This window comes from Phoca vitulina, unplaced genomic scaffold (assembly GCF_004348235.1).
Source record: "Phoca vitulina isolate PV1807 unplaced genomic scaffold, GSC_HSeal_1.0 scaffold88, whole genome shotgun sequence".
Lineage (NCBI taxonomy): Eukaryota > Metazoa > Chordata > Mammalia > Carnivora > Phocidae > Phoca > Phoca vitulina.
The window spans coordinates 3,977,252-4,002,853 of NW_022589791.1; the positions used below are offsets into that span (position 1 = coordinate 3,977,252).

General features: G+C 35.3%; 1 protein-coding gene across 4 annotated transcripts in view; it reads right to left on the reverse strand.

Moving 5' to 3' along the window:
* Positions 1-25,602, reverse strand: part of EPC1 (enhancer of polycomb homolog 1) — a 94,059-nt gene that overhangs the window by 2,471 nt on the left and 65,986 nt on the right. For 3 of the 4 annotated variants that reach the window (XM_032395890.1, XM_032395887.1, XM_032395888.1), the window contains exons 3-14: positions 16,163-16,308; positions 15,342-15,548; positions 14,812-14,960; positions 13,778-13,937; positions 12,565-12,741; positions 12,393-12,482; positions 12,165-12,313; positions 10,024-10,376; positions 2,506-2,624; positions 2,339-2,425; positions 1,379-1,520; positions 673-1,036 (exon numbers count right to left, since the gene is read on the reverse strand). In XM_032395890.1, coding sequence (XP_032251781.1) covers positions 673-1,036; positions 1,379-1,520; positions 2,339-2,425; positions 2,506-2,624; positions 10,024-10,376; positions 12,165-12,313; positions 12,393-12,482; positions 12,565-12,741; positions 13,778-13,937; positions 14,812-14,960; positions 15,342-15,548; positions 16,163-16,308 — 2,143 coding nt within the window. The remainder of the gene's footprint in view (positions 1-672; positions 1,037-1,378; positions 1,521-2,338; positions 2,426-2,505; positions 2,625-10,023; positions 10,377-12,164; positions 12,314-12,392; positions 12,483-12,564; positions 12,742-13,777; positions 13,938-14,811; positions 14,961-15,341; positions 15,549-16,162; positions 16,309-25,602) is intronic. The other variant, XM_032395889.1, reaches the window with a different exon arrangement.

Consider the following 25,602-nt stretch of genomic DNA (forward strand, 5'->3'; position numbering starts at 1 on the left):
GATTTTCATCTATTATTCACAGTTAACATTATTTAATTTTTACACTTTTACGCTGGTCTTCTAACTAAACTGAAAACCCCTTTGTCTTTCTCTTTTTGTTTCCCCTTTCAGTACTTTGTAAATAGCAGGATTCTAATTACCATTAATAGTTAAAACAGGAGAGCCCGAGCAAACATTCTAAAGCATCTACTGAAACCCAACGAGACAAATTTGCATACAAAATAATGGTTTGAGTAGAAGTTGACCTGGCATTAATACTGTAAGCCTTTATATGATTTACATTATTAAGAGCAGCTTAGCATAAGCCATAGGTGGGTTATATCAATTGTTTACATGAGAAGCTATGGAAGAAAACGAACAAAAGAAACATTCTGAAGAGAACTCCTCCCACCCAAAGGTGGAAAATGAGAGCATTGTAAACTATTATTATACTAAGAAAGTGATGTCCAAAGCACATATGCAATATTCAGCATATCATTTAATTCGAATTCTCAACAAATATTAAATTATTACATCTGTTTAGTTCTTGAATAAACAAGGAATTCTCACCTATCCATTTTTAATGTATATAAGGAAAAGAACAAAAAACGCAAATAAGTAGCGAGCACTGCCAGAGGATTTAAGTTAGAGCTCATATTTTGCAAACATTTTAGGCTTCAAATAACTACTGACCTTGGAACTGAATCTACAGAGGATGAAGATGGAACCTTGGAGACTTGACAGTTTGCTGCGGCAGCCAGCTTTAAGGCAGACGATGGAACAGCACTTAAAGTCCTAGGTATATGTCGTGCATTTATGGGGGCAATAGAGTTTACAGTGGCAACTGATGAAGGGACAGTTAATCGAATGTTGTTCCCAATCAGAACCTGAGTTGTTGCAGAATTGGCAGCAGTTACTTGATGACTCGGTGCACTGTGGGAACTTGAAGTCTGTGTCATGTTTGAAGGCTGTAACAAAGGTGAACCTGCCGTTGACGGGCTCGTGTGTACAAGTGCTGTCGGTGTAGTACTACTGAGGTGTAAGCCCTTGTATACTCCTAGAGAAAAAGAAAGAAGCATCAAAACAATGTACAACTTTGCTGTTTATTATAGATACATGTTACAAACATCAGAACAATTTAGATGTCTTTGTCCTTTTCTTTTTTTAAAGACTTATTTATTTGAGAGAGCGAGCGAGCATGCGCGGGGGTGGGGGGCGGAGAGGGAGACAGAGAATCTCAAGGAGATTCCCTGCTGAGCACGGAGCCCAACGCGGGGCCCGACGCGGGGCTTGTGGGGCTCGATCAAATGACTCTGAGATCATGACCTAAGCTGAAATCAAGAGTGGGACGCTCAACCGACTGAGCCACCCAGGCGCCCCTAAATGTCTTTATCCTTACCTGAGGCTGGAAGGACGCCATTCACCCCAATTCCAAGCACCACATCATCCTTCATCTTGAATCCCATCAGCTGTTCTGATGTCACCAAAGCAGAAGCAGCAAACTGAGCACTAGCAGAATCCAAAGTCTTGGAAACAAAACCCTAAAAAGAAAATACAAAGCAAATCTAATCTGCATCGCTTGGTCTCAAATTAACATTAAAGCTACACAGGTATACCACAGTAGTCTGAATATAAACCAGAGTGGCAAACCACTGAAATATCTTTATCTCTTTGACAGTCACAAATTTGAAGAATGCTCAAGAGATCTAAGAACTCAGGGATTATGAATTTTGATCTTCGTATGTGACACTATATAATATGGACAAGTCAAATATGGAAAGAAACCTAGAATGTGGAAACAGTAAACCTCTGACACAAAGTGTCAGACAAGAAATATACTAGTAAAACATTTCAGTGATTTGCAAATACATATAACGAAAAATGATTATGTAAGCTTCTTTCACCTAACTTACACATATATACACATATAAACAAAGGTACCTCTGGAACAGTAAGATAACTATCCCTTTAGAACAGAAGTAACAAAATATCATAATCATAAGTTGGGCTAGAAATTAAGAGGCTCCTTGAGTTTTTTAAATGAATTTTTCCTCCAAGATGCTGAGATTCAAATTTCAGCCTTTGAGCCTTACATGTGTTTAAACGGCAAACGTTTATCATGCCTGAGGTTTAAAAGTGATTTCTTTTAATAGTAAAAGAGGTTTAGTATGGTAACTTTAAATAAATTTTAATAATAATTAAAATACCCAAGATAATGAGAGGGTAAGATTATATATTAAAGAGGTAAATTCACAGACTACAGGACAAACTTGGAAGACAGTGTCTTGATCTCATTTAACTATGCTTTGTAGTTTTACTTCTTAAAATAGGGAGCAGAGGTAACAGCTTCCATACTCACCTGTAATGTTCTTTCTAAACCCTGTATAGAATGGCTATGATGTAGATTCAGGCGAAAGCCACTTTTCTGCTGGTTAGATGCAAGGTTCTATGACAACAGTTGGTAATTAGAGATGCACTCTGGTGGGAAACAATGAGGGATAATCATAAGACAGACAAATCCCTCACCTGTGCAGTGGTGGTGGAGGAATTACTATTTGCTTGCTGTTGCTGAATTTGTGCAAGCTGCTGTTTCTGCATTAGTGCCAGTTGCTGCTGATGTTGCTGGTACTGTTCGGCTGTAAATGCTGAACATAAAACAAGGGGACACTTTATAAAAACTCACAGAGCGCACACACATCTTACAGTACCAAAACAAATTTCAGCATTAAAAAAGGTTTTGTGCAAAATTAAAGCATATGACAAAGGCTCATGATCCTGCTAAAGATCACTTCCATAGGAAAAATTCCGCATTTTTACAACCACATTTAACAGGAGTGGCTTGAGTTCAAAGCAACACAAAATTATTAACTTCCCGAGTTATAACAACATAGGAAAGAGAACTCACTTCTCAAGTTTGAGAACCATGATTTTTGTAAGCTGTGACACTTGTGCTAGACAGTGTAAAAAGGTAATCCAGCTTTTTAAATCCACATATTTGGAATTCAACTTTGCACTGAGCTTGAGAAGAAATCTGATAATTACCATTTGGTTTCTCGTTTACTCATATTACTGTCCCAATGCATTCAGATGATCCCTAACATTCTGTGTATCAATACTAATTGTTCGACATTTTTTCTAATTTTAGCCATTATAAACATTCCCTCTACATGGAATATAAGGTTGTTGGTTTATTACCTTTATTTTATTTTTTTAAAGAACTCATCCTTTAACAGGAAGAAAAGAGGCTCCAAATGTTAAGGTTAATTAATTTTCCCCACCCAATTAACCCACCTGGAAAAAATCCAGTCAATAAGAACGGAGTTGTTTATGTTGATTTACTGTACAGAATGATGTCTGAGGAAAGACACTGTGTTATGCTACTTATGTTTGTCTATGGAGAGCTCAGTTCTAAAAAAAACAAACAAAAAAATGTTCATTTATTACCCCCCAAAAAAGTGTGTGCAGTTTTTAAAAAGGAAACCTTTTTCTTTTCTTTTCCTTATTTTTGCCAATTAAAAAGAGGGGAAAAAAAAGGGCACATACAATCACAACATCTGACTTTAAAGGCTTCTTTAAGAAACCTGTGATGTTTGGGTAAGAATTATTTCAAAACACAAAAAAGGTTATCATGCATCCCTGAATACCAGGGAATCTATAAATCATGCAATGCAAACTTCCTCAATCTAAATTTTAATGTTTTGAAAACACTGTCACCTAATTTGTTGTAGTCTTTAATTGCATTTTAATAATTTAGTTGAGAATATCACTTCATCAAGTTTTATAATTTTCACTCATAACTCATAAAGAATCGTTATCTTCCAGGATACAGCTTTCCTGCGTAGTACCACTGCAAAATGTTTAGGTAGAAATTCTACCATATTGTGAATGGATCAGAAAATTCTGAAATAATGTTTAAGAAAACCCCAGAAATTTAGTGTCTACACAGGCTTTACACTTGAACTAAAGTTCTTGGGCTACACAAGCAAAAACATAATTTCTTGTTGTAAAAACTTTAGTTGTTATCTGTCCTTTGATGCATTTCTTTTCCTACTATGTTGTAATTCTCAGATCTGAATACTATAGGGATGACTTTTATTGACAACAGGATTAACTCCTAAACATTGACATAAAGTAACTTGGTGTCAGAATGACCATTTCCATATAATAGAAATGTGCTGAATCAAAACTTGAAGAAAATTTATAAAAATTAATGCTGCCCTGATTGTTTATATAATTAATGTAACATTTATCTATATGTTTTAAGAAATCCGTAAAAAGCAACTGTTTAAACCTAAAGATCCTTAATTTATTAAATAGTTCTGCTAGTATGTTTTTGAGATTTACACTTTAACTTCCTAAGTTTGAGTGAGTTGCCTAAATCTTGAATTTCCTAGCAGGGGATGCTCAGTAAATTTTTTTTTAAAAAAGGATCATTTCTACAAGGTCAGGTCATTACATATTTATGAAAACAATAATTTAGCATTCCCTGGAGACCTATATACAAAAAACTCCATTTATATGAATGAAAATATTATTATAGAACTTTGTGTACATTTTAATAAAAAAATTAGCAATAAATTAGAAACTGACTTGGAAAAAAGTACCAAACATTTTCGCCCTAATTTAAGTCAACATTATAATCCCTGGTCTCTGAGGGTCTTGTGAATTTCACTTTTAAACAACCGTTAACTTCTTCCTAATACAAGATTTAGAAATAAAAATGCAACTGACTAATACTCATCATGATTTTAGATCCGTACTGTCAATCTACTGCTTAGAAATATCTCTACACTTTTGGAGTCCAGTTACGAAATTTTCCCCAAACATGTTTCATAAATGATCTAGAAGAAATGCATATGCCAAGCAACATATACGCAGAAAATGATGGTAATAAAGACCATGGGTCTAGAGGCCAGGAGGCCTTGATTTTTTTTTAGCTCTCAGCTCTATCATAACTAGCAGAGTATACCTCGGCAAGTAACCGAACCTTTTGGGGCTCAGTTATGTTCATCCAACATACTTAGCTTAATTTAGGTGATCACTAAAGCCCTTTTCAGCCAAGTGATGAAAGGATTTTATATTTTTTCTGAGAAATAAATTTCCAATCCAAAAGGCTATATGAATAAGTAGGAAAGCTTGGACAAAGGTAAGGTATAAATTTGGGCAAATATAATCTGAACTGGGTTTTACACTGTTATTTATACAGAAAACCGAGAAGACTTCAGATGGCATTATAATTCAAAGTCTAATCAAATGCTAAGTGGAAATAAATAAAGATAACCGTTATTTCCCTAATCTCTATCAAGGTAGAAAGTGTTACGGTTCTAGGTCCACCTCCAGATAGGGTGTGGTAGTCAAGTTTGTAATTAACATAAAGATGGACAGGATGGTTTCAGGGACAGATGACCAAATCTAGAATCAGAAGCATTTCACAGAACCCCAAATTTTTAGATCAGGAGGCATCCTTGGTGATTTCCTCCTACAACTTCACACTAAAGATGAAGAAACTTTCATCTTAGGTCACATATAAAGTTAGTAGTGGAAGGGGGGGGAACCGCACCCCTAAACGATTGAAATTTTAAATATGAAAAGAAATAGACAAAGTTCGTTTTAGATTTAATATTATTTACAAGAAATAATTAAACTTTTAATGTACTCAACAGTATGAATCAAGTGCTTAAAAAAAAAAACCCCAAACACCCCCATATATACAGCACCTGACAGGAATCTAGGTATGGGAGAAGAGTCATGCGCGGGACATGACTAAAAGCTCAGACTAGGGAAGGAGCATAACAGGACTTCACATATTTGAAGGACACTATGATGTTGGAAAGCAAGAAAACTTATTCAGTATGTTTCTAAGGGCGAAAGAGGAACCTATAAATTTAAGGAGGCAGCTTTTGTTCATAGATGGACAAACTTTTAAGCAAGCTTCCCAACTCTAGAATAACCTGATCTAGAAAACTGTTGAATCTGCCCTCCCTAAGCGGTCTAGACAAAGGTCAGAAACTACCATTTTTTGGTAGTTGCTAACAATTCTCTGGAGTAGAAATTTAGATGCTATAGTCTAAGATGTTACCAGTCCACTTGGACAGGAAACTACTGTGCGGCACCCCAACATTTGGAATAGTTCAGGCTCTTGCCCTCTAAGTCACATTCCCGCAGCTGGAGCAGACCAACGGAAATGATCAAAGAAGTGGGAGTAGGTGAGGGTGACAGGTACTTAGGAAAAAATTAATTTGAAAATCCAGTTTGAGAAGATAGATGGAAGATTACCAAAATGTACATTGTTTTGTTAGTTAAAAAAAAAAAAGGCAAAAACCCAAAACCAAAACCAAAAACAAAAAACTCCAATAAACCCAAACACCTATTTTAAAAGATAACCTTTGATTAGAAATTTCTTGAGCAGTACACAGGCAGAAAATTATTTTAATACAGGAAAAGGTAACTTGAAAGAAATATAAAATAAAATGACTTCAGGGAGTATTAAAGTATGATCCCCTAACCAGAAAGCCTGAATGATAGCTTTGAGGTTCATAAGTACTTATCAGCCACCCAGAAATCCAATCTGAAAAGAAAAATATGGTGTATTTCCTTGGATGGCCAAACATGAATGAACCTGAATTCATTTGGCTGCCAATTACTTGAACATGAGATTATCTGTGATCCAATCTTCCACTTACTGTAAATCATCTTGCACTTCAGCGCACAACTATAGAGCTATTAATTCTACTACTATGGCTGCTACTTCACACCCTGCTAAGGATATAATTTTGAAATGTGAAACACACTTAGATAAGGATTAAGGCCCAATAGATTTAAAAAATCTAACCATAAAAATATCCAATGCTTGAATCTAGAGTTCCTTTGAAAACTGTATGCTACAAATTTTATGAAGTAAAATGTACTAATTTAAGTAAGCTACAGATCCTGAGACTTAAGAACATATCATTCCAGCTACATATATCCTACTAATTTATGAAAATAAACCAAATCCTTAGTAGAGACATGTGAGCTTAGGAAAATTATTTAGAAAGCCGATGAAATTTCAGTGGGAACTGGGAATTCAAATCCTGAACATATAATGGTGGTTTAAAAATCACTTTTCTATTTACAGTCTTTCTACATTATAGAGTTCTTTCTAATTATGAAAAAGGTATTAATTCTGACATGTCATATCCCCCAAACTCAAACACATGCAAATGAATAGTCACTGAACAAACACTAAATTTTCAAAGGTGCTTTTATAGATTAAAAAAAAAATAGTAGACTGTATTTGGAAACTGTCCAAATCACATATTAATTCGATTATTAAAAATACAGAATTTATTCATATGTACTAAAATCTAGTCCTAGAAATTCTAAATACACATATGTTTAAGTCTTCCCAAGTTCCTCAACATTGTGTCATTTTGCTGTGTGTTATCCAGAGGATCAAGCACTCTAGCACCTGACTAACCAGGTTATTAGCCATCTGGCCATACAACTATGCAAAATGGCCAAGACTGGGAAGCAAGCAAAAAAATTCCAAGCAGCAGAAGCTACAAAAGTTGGTGTGTTAAAGCTCATGCCCTTTACTAAAAATAATGGGCTCCTGATATCCTCATTTAGAATTTCCTATTTGAAAATGAGAATAAATAGGCTCTTATAGGTGATAGTTAGAAAAAGGAAAATCAGTCCAGAGGGCATCACTATGCCACAGCATATGTGTAAATATTTAAAATAATGACAGACTAATAAAAAATGGCTAAATCAAAGTATTTGGCTTAAGCAGCAGAAGAGTAAGTATATATCAATTGACTCGTATCTCATATAGTGGCTAAGTTCTAAAGTCAGTATAGTAAAAATTAAGCCTTGAAAATTCCTTTAGAGTCTCCCATGATGGATGTATCTCTTTTAATAAGCACAGCAAAGACAGTTTTTCCTCTGGCATCAGACTAGATCAGGTTCTGTGGCTGAGTACCAGATGACATAGTTAGGCTTGTATTTGGGGGCCATGCTATACGGAAAAATTTATCTTTAAAATTACAATTACACTGACGGAGGTGAGAGGCTTAACCTCTGAATGTGAGACAATGGAAGCACAGATACTTAGCAACAGTAACAGATTTCACTTCTGCCATTCCCAGAGTGGCCCACTCTGGACAATATATTCTTGCAGTAGAATTGTATTAGAATCCTGTGTAACTTCTGAACTATTAAAATTTTATTTTTTTCTCCAGGGGCCTATAGTTGAATTCCCTTAAGTTAAATAAATGTACATATGATAGGACTCTATTGTAATATACTTTGTAGAGCATAAAGAGAAAAGCTTTAGGTTTTTGGAATATTCACAAATAGGAAAGAATAAAGCATTACCCAACAGCAATCTGTAGGCATCTATTCTCTAAGTATACAAAAGATCTAGTAAAAATTAAGGGAAAATTGAAAACAATTATGTGCAACAAAAAAATTGATAAACCCATTCTTTAAAGGTTGTATCACATTAGATGAAAGAGAACATGATTAAAAAGACAATCACAGTTACTAAAAATTGTTTTTCAGCTAAACTTTTGGTAATACTACTTGTTCAATGTTCACTCTTTAATATTCTTTGGCAAACACAAATCAAGTAAGTTTCATAATATTAATGCTTACTTATGTAGTATAGCAAAACAATTTATATAAAGATCATTAAAAGATAGTTATACAATTCAACTTCCCTATTTTTTTTTTTTTAAGATTTTACTTTTTTAAGTAATCTCTACATGCAACGTGGGGCTCGAACTCACAACCCAGAGATCAAGAGTCTCATGCTCCACTGACTGAGCCGCCAGGCACCCCTCAAGTTCTCTACTTTAAGGGGCGAGAAGATGGGGATTGATGAAACATGCCAGTTTTCTACAAGAAGTCTCAAGGAATTTATACAGCTTAAATATCTATCAGGGAAAACGTATTACAAGTTTATACTTTTAAAATCTCTACACTCGCACACTATATAAGTCCTCCTTCATATTGAAAAGTTCTTTATTTTGATTTTTAAGACTGTAATAGCCAAGAGAAACAGACTCTCCATAGTATACACCCTGAAATTAATGGGACTATACTAATCTGTTAGGACTCAAAATAATTTAGATTATCTTCTAGTTGACTTCTGAAATGTGATTATTTTTCTTATGAGCTAAAGACTTCCATCTCATAGAAGTACTTGTTTTCCAGACACGAAGTGAATTAGTTTATGGAACCTTTTCTGGAGATCTTTTAAGAATAAGCAGCACATTTTCATATTTATTAGGAGATTTAATTGTAGCTTTACCAGATAACTAGGGCGACACAATAAATATCTTTACAGTCCCTTCAAAATCTGTATTTAAATTACCTTTACAAAAATCTGTGGTAACATAATTTTAACAGTGAATTTCTATAACCTACATGCCTCAAATAACACAGATTTATGCTTTAAAATAGAAAGCTAAAATTTTAGGAATATTTAAAGACAGCATTTATTTTAGACACATTTCACAATGTAGCCATAATGCTAAAGTAGATGTTATCTGGAAATGTTTCCAAAATTATAATGATCCTATAAAATTAAAATAATCCTTTAAGTATTGTTCTCTGAAAAATTAGTTTCTCTCTTATAAATTATTCTGCATTACTGTCAGTAGATAAGGCTTTTGCATATCTACTGACTTGCTGGTCTACTTTTAAACAGTTTAAATAAAAGACTAGAGAAGTGTCCAAGCAAAAAATAGTAACAATTAATGGCCCATTTTCTTTTCATATTCTATGAAAATATAATTGCTGAATTGTGAACTGTGGGTTCACAGAGTGTATCCAGGAAACAAATACCATACATTAAGTAGTAATAAATCACCTCTGCATGTGGGTGTGTTTAAGTGAAAACACACGTACAAATAGAATTCAAATACTTTAACCTAGGTCCTTTTTTTCTCATTATTTTGAGAGAAAAGGACTTTTGGCCTTAAATATAATACACCACATTCAGAAAATGGATGAACCTGACATTACTATAGAAATGTACATCATAACAAATAAACATACCAAAATGTGCTGAACCACTGCTACTTTTACTTTGCGTGGAGGTACTGCATGTCTGGGTCCCGGGTTGTGCTGTTCCTGTTCGATTTAAACTCCTATATAATTTCCTACAGGAGAGTTCATCATTGTCACTGTCATGTAGGGATGGTGTCCGAGGCCTAAAATGCCGCCATCTACATGATTTGATATTGACTAGTATCTGACTGAGGTCTTTAGAGAAAGATTTGTCCGAGGTATTTGTTTCTGAGGTATTGGCAAACTGATTGACTGGAGAATGTTGTGGAGAGGAAAGCATTTCCAAATCCAGATGTCGAAACATACTGTCATAGTCTGAGTGAGCTCTGTCCAGTAAGACCCTATTAAAAATAAGGCAGGGAACATGTATGTAAAATAGCTATTCAAAAACTATTAAAAAAGACCCTCCCAATTCCCCCAAAGCCATCTCATACTAAATATTTAAAAGCTATAAATTTGATTATTTCAGTATTTGGCCCTATAAGCTAAATTCTCAAATTTTTTGGGCAAATTTTCAGTTTCTGATAAAAGTTCTTTTACTTTATAATGATCTGATTAAAGAGAGTAATCCACCTTAAAAAATTAGGTACACTATTCATTTTACATCAGCAACAGCCTACTAACAGTTCTATGCGTTGGTCTACCAGTAGAAGTTACTGATAAAACATGAGACTATTTTTCTTTCCAAACTGCTTTTCAACCAAAGATTTTTACTTCCATTACAAAGCACCAAAACACTTCATAGAGTATCTGTTCTCTATTATGCAAAAACTTCATTCTTTTTTTTTTTTTTTTTTTGCAGGGGTGGGGGAGGTAGGAGAAAAGCAGTAAAAAGTATGCAAGCTTTGGGTTATTTTATATGATTAAAATTTCTTATCAACAAAATATTTGAGATCCACTACTCTAGAGGATATATGTTATTTATATAAACTTTATAAATGTTTCCATCTTAAAATACTAACATTGACTACGCTAGTATAGAATAAAATATAGCCAACATACAGAATTTTCACCACTATTGATGTCAACATAATTATGGGCGGAAAGGCACTAAATAAAATATATTTCAGTGCCCAGACAATTCTAAACTAATGTTTAAGTGATTAAAAACTGCAATTAAGAATTGAAAAATGAAAGAAACAGGTATAAACCATAATTCACTATAAATTACATCCTTAGGTTTCTTCCTGAAAGCACCCTGATATTATGTTCTGCCTTTTTTTTTTCCCCACCTACATGGGAATATCTTTCTTTTCCTTCACTTTTATGTGTTCTGTAATTCCTTCCTGCCTCCCACACAAATTCTCACATAAAGGCATCTAGAGTGTACAGGGGTTCTATCATGTTTAAACAAAAGAAGAAGAGTAATTAGATCCTGAAAAACTGGGATGTCAGGGCAGGTCATGCATGGGTCCTGGAGCCTTTTTTTTTTTTTAAAGATTTTATTTATGTATTTGAGAGCGAGAGAGAGAGAGAGAGAGAGAGAGACACACAGCATGTGGGGGAAGGGGCAAAGGGAGAGGGAGAGGCAGAGTATCTCAAGCAGACTCCGTGCTGAGCCCTGACTGCGGAGTCTGATGTAGGGTTCAATCTCACGACCCAGAGATTATGACCTGAGCTGAAATCAAGAGTTGGACGCTCAACCAACTGAGCCACCCAGGTGCCCCTTCTGGAGCCTTTTCACTGAGGAATTAAACAACTTAGTGTACTAGTTACATGACATTTCTTAGCTTATTCAATCCTTTCTCCTAACATCTCCCAGAACTTTTTTTTTTTTTTTAAAGGTTTTATTTATTTATTTGACAGAGAGACAGCGAGAGGGAATACAAGCAGGGGGAGTGGGAGAGGGAGAAGCAGGCTTCCCGCTGAGCAGGGAGCCCGATGTGGGGCTCGATCCCAGGACCCCGGGATCATGACCTGAGCCGAAGGCAGACGCTTAACGACTGAGCCACCCAGGCACCCCTCTCCCAGAACTTCTGAAACAACTTTTTGCAGTTTAAGTATTTTCGTCAAAAATCAGTTAGGAACAGAAAATGGGAACAAATAAGCTATTTAGAAGGATTCCTTCTCTTTAAGCTCTAGATTTCATTACCCTACTCTCCCTATGCTAGGAATACAGAAACACTTACCTTCCACCGCGCCCAACCCGTCTTCGTGCAAATCCAATACACCTTTGGGGTACAGTGAGGGTAGTTAAGCAGTATCTATATCGTACATCCCCTAATCCTCCATCTTTAGGACTAGTCCAAGGCCAGTTGCCAGTTTGGTCTAAGTGAGGCTAAAAAAAAAAAAATCCGAATTATTTTGTCAGTTAAAGGTGAACAGTTTGTTATTTAAAAAGAGAACCTGAAACTTACAGCATAGTACTGACAGCCTGCTTTCCTACGGAAAGCAAAAGGACCATCGGGATCATTTTCTTCTTCAGCTTCCGAAGAGCCAGACAAAACCTTTAAAATAAAATGAAGTGAGTCAAAACATGTGACTTCCTCCATTTCTCCTCTATATTCATAGAGAAATTTGTATCTTTACCTGGGAGAGAGGTTCTTCATCCGAGCTGGGGAAGTCATACTGATTTAAATCTTTAGCATTAAAGACTGGCAGTGCAGCAGGACTCGTCTGCTGAGGGGCTGTAGCAGCAGACGATGGTAAGACTTTGGGCTTCTTTTCATATTTACGTTTAGGTCGGATAAGATCGGCTTTATCTTGCTGCAATAAAGTCGTAATATTAGTCAAACACTAGAAACCACGTTCAACAAGCCTGCAGTTTGGGGTAAGTTTTAAAAAGAAGTTTAGAGCTAGAACGAAGTCATTCATACTCAAAGAGCTATATAAGATGCTTATGTTTTGTCATCTTATATTGTAAAGTCTTACAGGTTGGTCTCTGTGAAACATGGATAAAGTTCCTACAACCTAAACATAATCTCATGAAAGATTTTGTTTGTTAAAGTAAAAGAAGAGAACAGAAGTTCTTCAGCTTCTGAAAGCCTGTAATTGCAGTTAGTATTTACCATTAGCTCCTGTACCTTTTTCTCAATTTTCTATCAAAATTCTAGAAGAGAATAAAAAAAAAGGGGGTGGGGGATCTAGTATTTATTCTAAAGAGTTACCAAATCAATTTGGGGAAGATAATAATGCAAACAATTTTACATATACACAAAGCAAACCTCATAACTTATACTGTGGAAGTGTTACAAAAATAATAGTAAGGATTTGGTAGCTAAACAATAAAGGCTTTCTGGAGTGAATTTGGGCAGTTTTAGGTGATAAAGAGATGAAATCATGAAACAGGGACAACACAAGGATATAATACAGAAGCAGGAGTGACTGAGCTGATGAACACAGTGCATGTTAGAAATATGTATGCAGGTGGACAGACAGCAAAAGCTAGGAGAAGTATGAAGTATGCAATAGGCAAGAAAGGTTAGAGGCAAAAATGATACTTGTTGGGAAGAAAAAGATCATGGCAAGTATCATGGTTGTGTACATATGCTAAATATTTGTATCAAGTTTTAGGTAGTTTATGGCATTATGGTTCTTTTTGGGAAAAGTAAATTATTAGAAAGTTCATCTATATGGTATCTCCCTTTATAATTCCTACTGTTGCATCGACAGGTCAGTCTTAAATCAAAAGCTCACTTTGCAGCATATTTCACGGTAGGGTTTATATGTATTTTTCTTTTTCACTCTACTGATAAAACGCCATTCTGTTATCAGCTACTGTTATCACAAAAATATTTACCACCTTATTTGCTTTGAACTCCTTCACATCCATTGCTTCCTGATGTTTAAATTGACTGCTATTATTAATAGGGATGATGGGGATGGCATAAGTAGGTTTCATTGGCTGTCTCTGTGCCATAACCTCGGACACGATCTCTCCATTGTAGTCACCCAAATTATACCTGAAATTATAAAAAAGAAAGCTGCAAAAGTTAAAGTTAGTGCTGTAAATACGTAGGACTATTAATATCTGAGATACGATTATAAACACTGAGTAGACTTACGGTAAGATTAAACTCTGATAATTTGCTGAACGCTTATTAAAAATAAAGAGTACATAATTCCTTCTGTTTCTTCCGTTTAGTTTTTGGCTTATAGCTTTATCTTTGCACCATAAATACATGACTGTGGTAAAAAAAAATAAAGGTTCGAAATTTAACTTGCCAATTTGGGTGAAAGATTTGGTGGAGATGTTGAAATTAATGCCTACAATGGTGCTGAGGAACTTTCTGCTAATTTGAATTGTTTGTGCTATAAAACTAATTTTCCTGAAATGAATTATGAGAAATTTAATAGTGGTTTTCTTTGGAGATACTGACTAGGAAATAGGAGAGTGAGGCTTGAAGTTGTCACTGTGTACCTTGCCAAATGGTTGAGTGTTAAGATTATGGGACTTTTCCCCTCCCTTCTTTATACTTCTGTTAAAAAACCCAGTATGTATTTAAAAAAAAAAAAAAATCAGTACCATCTAGTGAGTAAATTAAAAACTTTAGAATTGACAAATGTTCTCTCCCTCCCAGCCTTGCACTCAACTCAAATAAGGACAAAAGAATAAGATTATACCTGCCATATTTTAATTTTACTGAACCCAGTCACTTTTAAAGAAAATAGAGAAACACATGTAAAATTATGCAAAATATATTATATCACACATTTAATAGTTTCTACTTATTATTAAAGGAAGGTATTTCCAGGGTTAATTGCTTAGGTACCATACTTCAGTATACAAAATGCTAATGGTACGATACTTCCTGACCCTATTAAAGTATACTTTACCTCTTTTCCATAATTTCCAGTGTTAAGTGCAATAGCTCCCTTTTACTCTTTTCTCTTCTTTTTATCATCTCTAGAATAGTAACAGCCCGACTCAGATCTCGACGCAGTTTAAGCATTTTTTCATAAGAGGCTTCATCATTTTTGCGATTCTGCAAATATGAAGTTGCTTTTTTAATGTCAATAACATTTCTAACTAGTGGCATTCTGAACACAGTTACTAATATATAAGAATACATACATTTGAAGGGCTGGTTAGAATTTAAAGACACTGAAAGGGAATATGGATCACCAGGAAATCAATTTTACATGTGAATTTTAAATAGTTTAACATTAAAATATATCATTAATAGCTGTGTAATGAATCCTAAGGTTGATTCATTTTAAATGAATATTTTTCATTATTTTGCACAGAAAGTCTATTTAAATACAAATTAAAATACAGCCTTCTGATGCAGAGATATGTCATAAGTATAAATAATTCTTCTTATATTAAAAAAAAATTACAAAAAAAGTTTTCCAAATTCACTTACTTTTCGAGTCTGCATTTTTTCAGTACGTCTTCTAAAAGCCACATAAGGATCATTTGTGCTGGAACCATCTCTCTTCTCTTGTTTTACTGATGGGATAAGAGACGGCCCTCGACAGTTTTTTCTCTTTTTAATCCAGTATTCATAAACTTCTCTAATTAATTCATCGTCTTCTTTTAGCAGTAGCTTGGCTTCCTGCAGACTGACTGGCTAAATGTAAAATCATTATGTCATTTTCATATAATACATAATAAGGTTCAAAAGTACTTCTAACTTTAATGACAATAATCAAAATAACAAGTTTTTTTTTTTTTTTTGACAGAGAGAGACACAGTGAGAGAGGGAACACAAGCAGAGGGAGTGTGAGAGGGAGAAGCAGGCCTCCCGCAGAGCAGGGAGCCCGATGCGGGGCTCGATCCCAGGACCCTGGGAACAGAACCTGAGCTGAAGGCAGACACTCAACGACTGAGCCACTCAGGCGCCCCAAAATAACAACAGTATTAATAACAGCAAACATGGAGTGCCTTATACATGTCAGTCACTGACGCTTTATATACATTAGTTTAGTTAATTTTCACGTCAATCTTATGTTTATCATCTCTATTTTACAGAAGGGGAAACTGAGGCACAGAGACCTTTTTTTTTTTTTTTTTTTTAAAACGTATCGCTCAAGATTATACAGGTTAGTACTGGGCAGCAATGGGATGTGAATTCATGCTTGTTAATTCCAGAGACTGCTCACTTACCCTCATCCCAATATTATCCTGTTTCCATATACATATATATGGAAACACATACTTATTATATATACAGTGAAGTTGTACCTGCTGACCACTGCCTTTTTCTAGACGGTCAATCATCTCCTCAAATTGCAATGGGCAGATGTCCATTTTCTTTTTCAGTTTATTCACAAATACTTCATCTTCAGAATCCAAATCATAATCAGGCTGTTCAGCATCCAAACTAAAAGCTGACAGAAGAAACCATAAGCAATCATTTACTATGTGAATCCACTGACAAAAACCTCTCAACAGATGTCTGGATAGAAACGAAATCTAGATTTTCTAAAGAAGTAAGAAATTTATGCTTCCCACACTTAAAGTTACTGTTAATAAAGACATACACATAAGTCATAAAAGACAATGGGTGTGACCCCTTCCCCCACCTCAAAAATAAACTAGAAGCCCATTATTAAGAACATAGAGAGATTAAATGTATTGGATTCAACTCTACGAAAATCTTATAGCTAAAAATGATAAAATACCAGCAATTTCATATGGTTTGATATAATGTAAAAGGTCTTTAAATAAGATTGTTTCTAGAATAAATCCTACTTAATAGATTATGTAACTGCTTTACCAAATGCTTAGGGAGTGGAATTTAAAGCTGAGTGTTAGAAGCCACTGCCGAGGACAGTGATCGCGATCACTCAGTGAGTGCACTGCTGCTACAGGGGCTTGTTTCCTCAGGACAATCTGTCATGGTGACAGAAATGTGGTATCTTTCTTATATTTGTTAAGATTCGAAAAATACGCCAAGAACCACATTATCAAATGTCATTCAATTACGTGTCAAAATTAAACTAGGCTAACAATAATATAAGTAAACTACTAAATAGCTTGATATCAAAATGTCTCACACCTTTCCCTTGCTTAATACCTCTTAACTTCCTGTCACCTCAGAATCCAAATCCTTAGGACTGTATGAGGTCTTTTTTTGACTTAGTCTCTCCAGTCTCATCAGTACTTTATGATGTAGCATTATCAAATTACATATATATATATCTATATATATATCTATATATATCTATATATATATATACAATTTCTTTTTTTTTTTTAAGTAATCTCTCCACCAGCGTGGGGCTCGAACTCACAACCCCGAGGATGAAGAGTTGTGTGCTCTACCAACTGAGCCAGTCAGGTGCCCCTCAAATTTCACATATTTCATACAGCATGCTATTTCATGTCTTTAGGCCTTTACATTAGCTGTTTTCTGCCTGTCCACCTAACAAATGACTGCAAACAACCTGATTTCAAGTCCTGTGGAATTCCTTCCTGATTGCCCCCAACTAGTAAGTGGTTCCCAGCCACTTTTATCTTTTATTGATGCTATGAACCCTTTCCCAGAAAAACAGACTGTGTGAACATATAACATTCTGCACAAATTACAAGGAATTCAAATATCCCTAAAAGCTGTGGCACCAAGGTTAAAAATTCCAGTTCTAAATCAATGACCTTCTTTTGTACTATTTTCTACACATACTTTATAATCTACTTGATAAATATTAGAATATGACTGAGACTGAGACTCTCCTTGAGAGGAGGCACTGTGACTTATTTATCTCTGCAAAGACAGTAAACATGTTCGTCTTGTATGCCAACTCTGCAGTACTTTACTGAAAAGCATTCTGATACTGCCTTGATTAAAGTGGGGAAAAAAAAACCTGAAAAAATATGTAGTTATCCATTAGTGATATCTGTGATAGGTACAAGAGGGGACCCTTTGGCTACCCCAAACCTCCCTCCCTGCTTCAAGTTTAACATAGTATCTGGCCTATAGGAATCCAATAAATATTTGTAGAATTGAACATATTATATCATTGTTTGTTTTCTGTTTTGACCTATATTACACTTCTGTAATATTCCTAATTAAAATATTTAGATTCCTTCATAAAAATCTCTATATGTTAACACCTCTGCACCCATGTTTCTTACACCCAGAGGCCCTCCAATGACTTTCCATGACCTATTTCTGTTTGTTATTTTGATGTAAACAGAGCTGTTGCAGATCCTGAAGTAGGTTAAACACTGTCTGTTAGATTAAAACACTTGTTTTCTTGGATCCCTAACCAAAACAATTCATATCTGCATTGTTCAGTAGGATAACCATTAGCTAATTCAAATCAATTAAATTAAAAATTTAGTACCTCAGTCACATTAGCCACATTTCAAGTATTAAATAGCTACATGTGGCTAGTGCTGTACCAGAAAGCACAAATAATAAAATATTTCTGTCATCATTTAAAGTCCTATTAAAGAGTGGTGATCCTGCTAATCCAGAAAGCCAAACTGACAGGGACCAACTAGCACTGTTCTGCTTCTTAAGGGCATATTTTATATATGTTTAGGGTCTTATTTATATATTACTTGGCATCTTCCACTATAAAATTTTTCAGATCAAATCATACTTACAAAACTTAAATTATTCACAAAAACGAAACAAGCTCACCTAATATCACCTTACGTTTGCATTACCAAACTATATTTGACATATATTATATCATGAATGACAAGTCACATCCAACATACTGGGGAAGGCAATCAAGACTGGAAAGGAAGATCCCTAGGATAGGGAGCTCAGTGTCGTTTCTACGGAAAGTTAACAAGTATCTGAGGGTCAGACTGCTCTCGCCTCTGAAGAAGCTTTCCTTTTACAGATGGTCCAAACACATGTAAGATCTTAAAATACAAGGAGAACCAAATCTTGTTCAGACATAAAAACACTAAAGCCCTAGAAAAATGCTAACATGTAAAAATTCACTTTAGGATTTCATTTGACCAAAAAACCAGAGCCAACGATTAAAGTGCAATTTAGCTCCAGCCCAACCTGCCGCTTCTAAATGACAGCAGCTGATAAAGATTTAACATAGTTATCATGGTCCTAGAAAGAGGAGAATCTTCAAATTTTCTGGGCCATCTTACTGAGTGTGTTCAAAGTAGAAAACAGGGTTTACAGAGAAATAGGCAAGTGGATTGTACCTTGTAATTAAGTTCTGTCAATTAAAATGAGATCTAGCTAGGCAATAATTGTTTAAGAACAGGAGCCATATTATATAGGCTAACTCCTTTTAAAATATTTTGATAGGGATAAACCCAGATATGTGTATGGTTAAACAAAATACACAGATGGAAGAGAAAATGCAGTAGAAAATAAATCCAAGCAAAAAGAACACAATAGTACATACATGTAAGTTTATTTTTATTTTTATTTTTAAAGATTTTATTTACTTGACAGAGAGATGGAGAGAGCACAAGAAGGGGGAACAGCAGAGGGAGAGGGAGAAGCAGACTCTCCGCTGAGCAGGGAGCCCGATGCGGGGCTCGATCCCATGACCTGAGCCTAAGGCAGATGCTTAACCATCTGAGCCACCCAGGCGCCCCTAAATTGATTATTTTTAAAGAAGATACAAAGTAGTACACAACACAGTCCTTGCCCTTATGCTTAGAGTCAAGTAACACAGATGAAATGTATATAAATATTTATGTAATGAATGCCATATGTAGCTCGGACTAAGTATGTATGTCTGTAACACCAATAGTGAAAGGATATTTGGGCCCTGAAATGGCACAAATTGTGGATTAGAAACAGAATGTAATCCCTGATTGAAAAGAAGGCACATTATACAAGGCAAGGAGAAATTTCTCAGCCCAGGAATGGTAAGTGGGTTTCAACTCAAGCACTAGCCCTCAATGATTGGTAATATCTACTTGTAAAGTTCTTGAAACAAATTCTGAGCAGCAGAAAATATTGTTAATAGTGGTATTTACTATGGTGTGGTAGGTATTTGACACATTTGCCTTAGACCTAAGAAGACAAAGCTATCACTGGCTAGCTAGATCATCAAAGTCTTCAACTTCTTTATATTCATAAGTAACTGAGAGCTTTGAGTCACTTTTAGAATGTACTTGAGGAGAATGAATGGAGAATCCCAGATGTGAAATCACAGATACAAAATCCTTTCTGATAAAATTCTGTGGATGATGCTATAGATTTTACATGAGAGTAGTACCAGAAGAATAATGGCGGAAGACTGGATGTTGTAGGTGGATATGGAGGTAGGAAAGAGAAGGAGGAAATGCAATCTTTCAGAATGAGGGCATAAAGACAGGATACCTCTATGCAGAGGTAATTTTAAAAGTAGGTTCTACAAAGATCTATTAAAAAAAAACCACCTTCCTATTTAGAAATTCACACTTATAAAAATTGCAAAATGAAAATAGTCTAGGGGCACCTGGGTGGCTCAGTCAGTTACATGTCTGCCTTCAGCTCAGGTCATGATCCTAGGGTTTTGGGATCAAGCCCTGCACTGGGCTCCCCACTCAACCAGGAGCCTGCTTCTCCCTCTCCTTCTGCCCCTCCACGTGCTTGTGCTTGTGTGCGCTCTCTCTCTCTCTCTCGCTCTCTCAAATAAATAAATAAAATCTTAAAAAAACCGCAAGAAAATAGTACAAGGAACACCTGCATATCCTTTACCCAGAATCACCTACTGTTAAATTTTTATCATTTGCATGTGTTCTGTTTTATATCTCTAGCTTCTATGTACACTCACACTTTATTTTTTGAGGCACTGGAGGATAAATTACATTCATAATGGTTCCTTACTGCTAAATACTTCAGAGTGTATTTCCTTAGATTCTTTCATATAATCACAGTACAGTCATCAACTTCATAAATTTACACTCATAGAACAATTTAATCTCCTGCCTACATTCCAATTTTATCAGCTGACCCAGTAATTCATAACCTTTCCCCCTTCCAGCACAAGACCAGTCTAGGATCAGGTATTATTTTTGTTATTGTCTCTTTGGCCTCCTTTAACCTGGAACATTTCTATAGCCTTTCTTTGTCTTTTAAGACACTGATGTTTTTGAAGAATATAGCCCTCTCCCCAGAACATTTATTATTATTATTTCCATTATGATTAGACTATGCACTCTTAGATGGCATACTGCATACTCAACTTTCTTAGTCCTTCTCACAGTATCACATCTAGAGACACACAATGTTCATCTGTTCCTAATAAGTGATGATAATTTTCATTACCAGTCAAGAAATTACCCAATTGTTTCACTGCATAACTACTGTTTGTCCCCCCCCCCCCCTTGTAACTAATAAACAGTTGGTAGGGAGCACTTAAGATCATGTAAATATCCTGTTCCTCATCAAAATTTTCTCTTATATTGAGAACACATTGACGATTCTTACATGATTCAATCTTGGTCACAATAATAGCAAAAATGATCTTCCAACTCCAGTACTCTCTTCACATTGTACCACTCAGCTTTTGGCTTTGTACTACAGAAGCATGAGACTACTTGTCACCATTTTTTATTATCAGTACGGACTCCTGAATTCCTACATTTTTCAATGCTTTACAATTCATTATTATGTCTAATTATTCCATTGCTTAAATTGCCCCAGAACCAGCCAGTGAAAGAAATTCCTGTGTCCTTGTGATATGCCCCTGTCATTTTTTTTTTTTAATGCTTAATTTCTGATATAATAAGAGGTTCCAGGTTCATCTTGCACCTACCCTTCCACAGCTCTGGAATCAGCCATTTCTCCACAGATTCGTGGTCCCATTTAATGGAGAATGGATTAGAGAAGAGGTGCTAGGTGTGCTCACTGCTACCGAATAATCTTGCTTCTTGGCTCTTCCAGTGGACAGAGTTACAAATGTATATATATGTATCTCCACACATAGGCATATATACATATATAAATGTACATCAAGATTACCCTTTAAAAAAAGGCTTCCAGGGCGCCTGGGTGGCTCAGTTGTTAAGCATCTGCCTTCGGCTCAGGTCACGATCCCAAGGTCCTGGGATCGAGCCCCACATTGGGCTCCCTGCTCGGCAAGAAGCCTGCTTCTCCTTCTCCCACTCCCCCTGCTTGTGTTCCCTCTCTCGCTATGTCTCTGTCAAATAAATAAATAAAATCTTTAAAAAATAAAAATAAAAAAAGGCTTCCTTTCAGGATTAATAGGAGAGCCTTGAGACCCAAGTGCAAAAAGAAGGGGGTGAAAGAATTGTTCCTGTCTATTCTGGTCAGAACTGTTTTGTCCTTTCTTCCAGTATAAATAGGAAAGTCCCATCTGTATACTCCAGAAGCCTTACAGATCAGCAGCAAAGAGAAATAACATTACATGATCCTTTGGATTAGGAGATGTTGAGTGTCAAGCACTCAGTGAAATAGCTTAAAAAGTACCTAAAGTCTGGAACTAAAGAAGGGGATAATGGTTATAATATAATATGGGTTTCTTCCTTCAAAGCTCTGATTGGATTAAAGGAAGAAAATTATGATCTCTTCACTAAGCCAGTTGAAGATAAGGACAGAGTTGAACTTTTCCAAACTAATGTTCAATAAAATGTTAACAGAGAACATGTAATAAATACAACTAGAAAATGCTGGGTTAAAATTAGCCTTTCCTGGGGCGCCTGGGTGGCTCAGTCGTTAAGCGTCTGCCTTCGGCTCAGGTCATGATCCCAGGGTCCTGGGATCGAGCCCCGCATCGGGCTCCCTGCTCAGCGGGAATCCTGCTTCTCTCTCTCCCACTCCCCCTGCTTGTGTTCCCTCTCTCGCTGTGTCTCTGTCAAATAAATAAATAAAAATCTTAAAAAAAAAAAAATTAGCCTTTCTTTTTTTTCCCTAGCCACAAGACTCCTAGAGCCTATAAATATGATAATATGCATTATGACTCTGGGGGCAGGTAGGGGAATATAATATGTAATCATTCTCAAACATGTTTGACCACTGCTTTTTTAAGAGAATACTAGTTAACACCTTTAAAAAACTCCCAAGAAGAGTTTGTGTAACATTAGCTTAAGAGATTTACACAATAGAAATTAGGGGAACTAAAATGAACCAGTCCATATATATAATTCAAGGTAACATATCTTTCATAAGTAATTTACTTGACCACCATCAGACAAAATTTTAACTTTATAGAAATTTATACTCTTTATTTTTCTTATTTAGTGTAGTGTGTTAAAAGACAATACCAAGTTTTAAAGAATTAACATAAATCTTACATTATTTCTTCCAGGAAACAGAGTAAGAGAACTTTCCAACCTGTTTTATGAAGCCACTATCACTCTGATACCAAAACCAAGAAAGACAGAGCACGTACACGTGCACATACACATAGTCAAACAATCTCTCATGAACCTAGGTGCAAAAGTCCCCAATAAAATCCTCCCCAACAAGGTATGAAAAAAAATACACTACAGTCAAGTGAGATTTATTACAGGTATGTGAGGTTGGTTCAATATTTGAAAATCAACCAGTGTAACTTATCATATCAAGAGGCTAAAGAAGAAAAATCACATGATGCTATCCATTGATGTAGAAAAAGTATTTGACAACACTGAACACTGATTCACGATAAAAACTCTCAGTACATTAAGAATAAAAATCACGATCTATAAGAGGAAAACTGATAAACTGGATCTCAGCAAAAAAACCTTTTGCTCTGTGAAAGACTCCGTTAAGAGGATGAAAAGACACATTATACACTGGGAGAAAAGATTTCCAAATCATATATATGACAATCTCATAAAAAGCAAATACAAAAAAACCTACAGGTAATATAATACATAATGACGAAAGACTTAATTATTTCCTTCTAAGACCAGGAACTAGGCAAGGATGTCTGCTCTCACCACTTAATATTTTAACACAGTACTAAAGTTTTAGCCACTATAATAATGGAAGAAAGAGAAATTAAAGACAGAGATTGAAAAGGAAAAATAAAACTGTAACTATTTTTTCAGACTTCAGCATGATTTTCTATGTAGAAAATCTCAGAGAATCTGCAAACATCTCCTAGAACTAAAAAGGAATTTCAGTTAAGGACATAGGGCATAAGATAAACAATTTTACCTGCATTTCTGTATACTGACAATGAACAAGTGGAAAGCAAAATAAAAAATGTAATACCATTTTCAATTGCTCCAAAGAAAATAAAACATGCAGGTATAAATCTAAAGAAACATGGTCAGGATCTGTATGATAAAAATTATAAAGTGTTAATAAAAGAAATCAAAGAAGACCTAAATACTTGCAGAGTCCTACTGTGTTCATGGACTGAAGACTCAACATAGTAAAGATGTCAATTCTCCCTAAAGTGATCTATAGGTTTAATCTAATTCCTATCAAAATCTCAGCAAGTTTCTTTGTAGATACCGACAAGCTTATTGTAATATTTACATGGAAAGGCCCTAGAATACCCAATACAATTTTGAAAAAGAAAAATAAAGGAGGAATGACTCTCTCTGATATTAAGGGTTTTATAAAGTTGCAGTAATCAAAACAGTGCTACTATCTTGGACTAAACAGAAATCAAGGGAATAGAATATAGAACCAGAAAGAGATCCATATCAATATGCCCAGTTAATTTCTGACCAAGAAGCAAAAGCAACTCAATGGAGGAGGGATGGCTGTTTCAATAAATGATGCTGGAGCAACTGCACACCCAGAGGTAAAAACCAAAACCAGAACAAAAACCCCTTGACCTAAACCTCACACACTCAAAACCGATCAGACACTTAAATGTGAAACTGCACACTTCTAGAACAGAACATAGGAGAAACTCTTTCAGACCCAGGAAATGGCAGAGTTCTTAGAGTTGATACCAAAATCATGATTCACAAGAGGAAAACCGATTTAAACTTGATCTCATCAAAATTAAAAGCTTTTGCTCTGTGACAGACTCTGTTAAGAGAGTGAAAAGACAAATTATATACTGGGAGAAAATATTTCTAAATTACATATATGACAAAGACTTTGTGTCTAGAATATACAAATAAAACAGAATCCTAAAACTCAATGTTAAAACAATCTAATTAGAAAATGGGCAAACACATATACAATCATTTCACCAAAGAGGATATATAGATGGCAAATCACATGAAAAGATATTTAATATATTAGCCATTTACAGAAATACAAATTTAAAGTATAATGAGAGATCACTGCATACCTATTAGAATGGCGAACATAGAAAAGTGATAATCCCAAATACCGACAAGAATACAGGACAAACTGGATCACACATATACTGCTGGAGATAATCTAACACAGCACAGATACTCTTGGAAATACTGTGGAAGTTCTTGTCAAACTAAAAACAGACCCAGCAACTGAACTCATAGGTATTTATTCCAGGAGAGATAAAAACATGTTCACACAAAAACCTGCAGATGAATATTCATAGCAGCTTTATTTGTCAAAACCTGGAAACTACTGAAATGTGTTTCACTGGGTCAATGGCTAAACAAACATATGGAATACTACTCACCAATAAGAAGGAATGACCTATATTACATGAAACAAGCTGGATGGACTCCAAGGATATTATGCTAAGTGAAAACAGCCAATCTCAAAAGGACATACACTGCATGATTCCGTTTATATTGTAATCATTAACTAATATAATTATAGAAATGGAGCACATAGTAGTGGTTGCCAGGGGCTCGGTTTG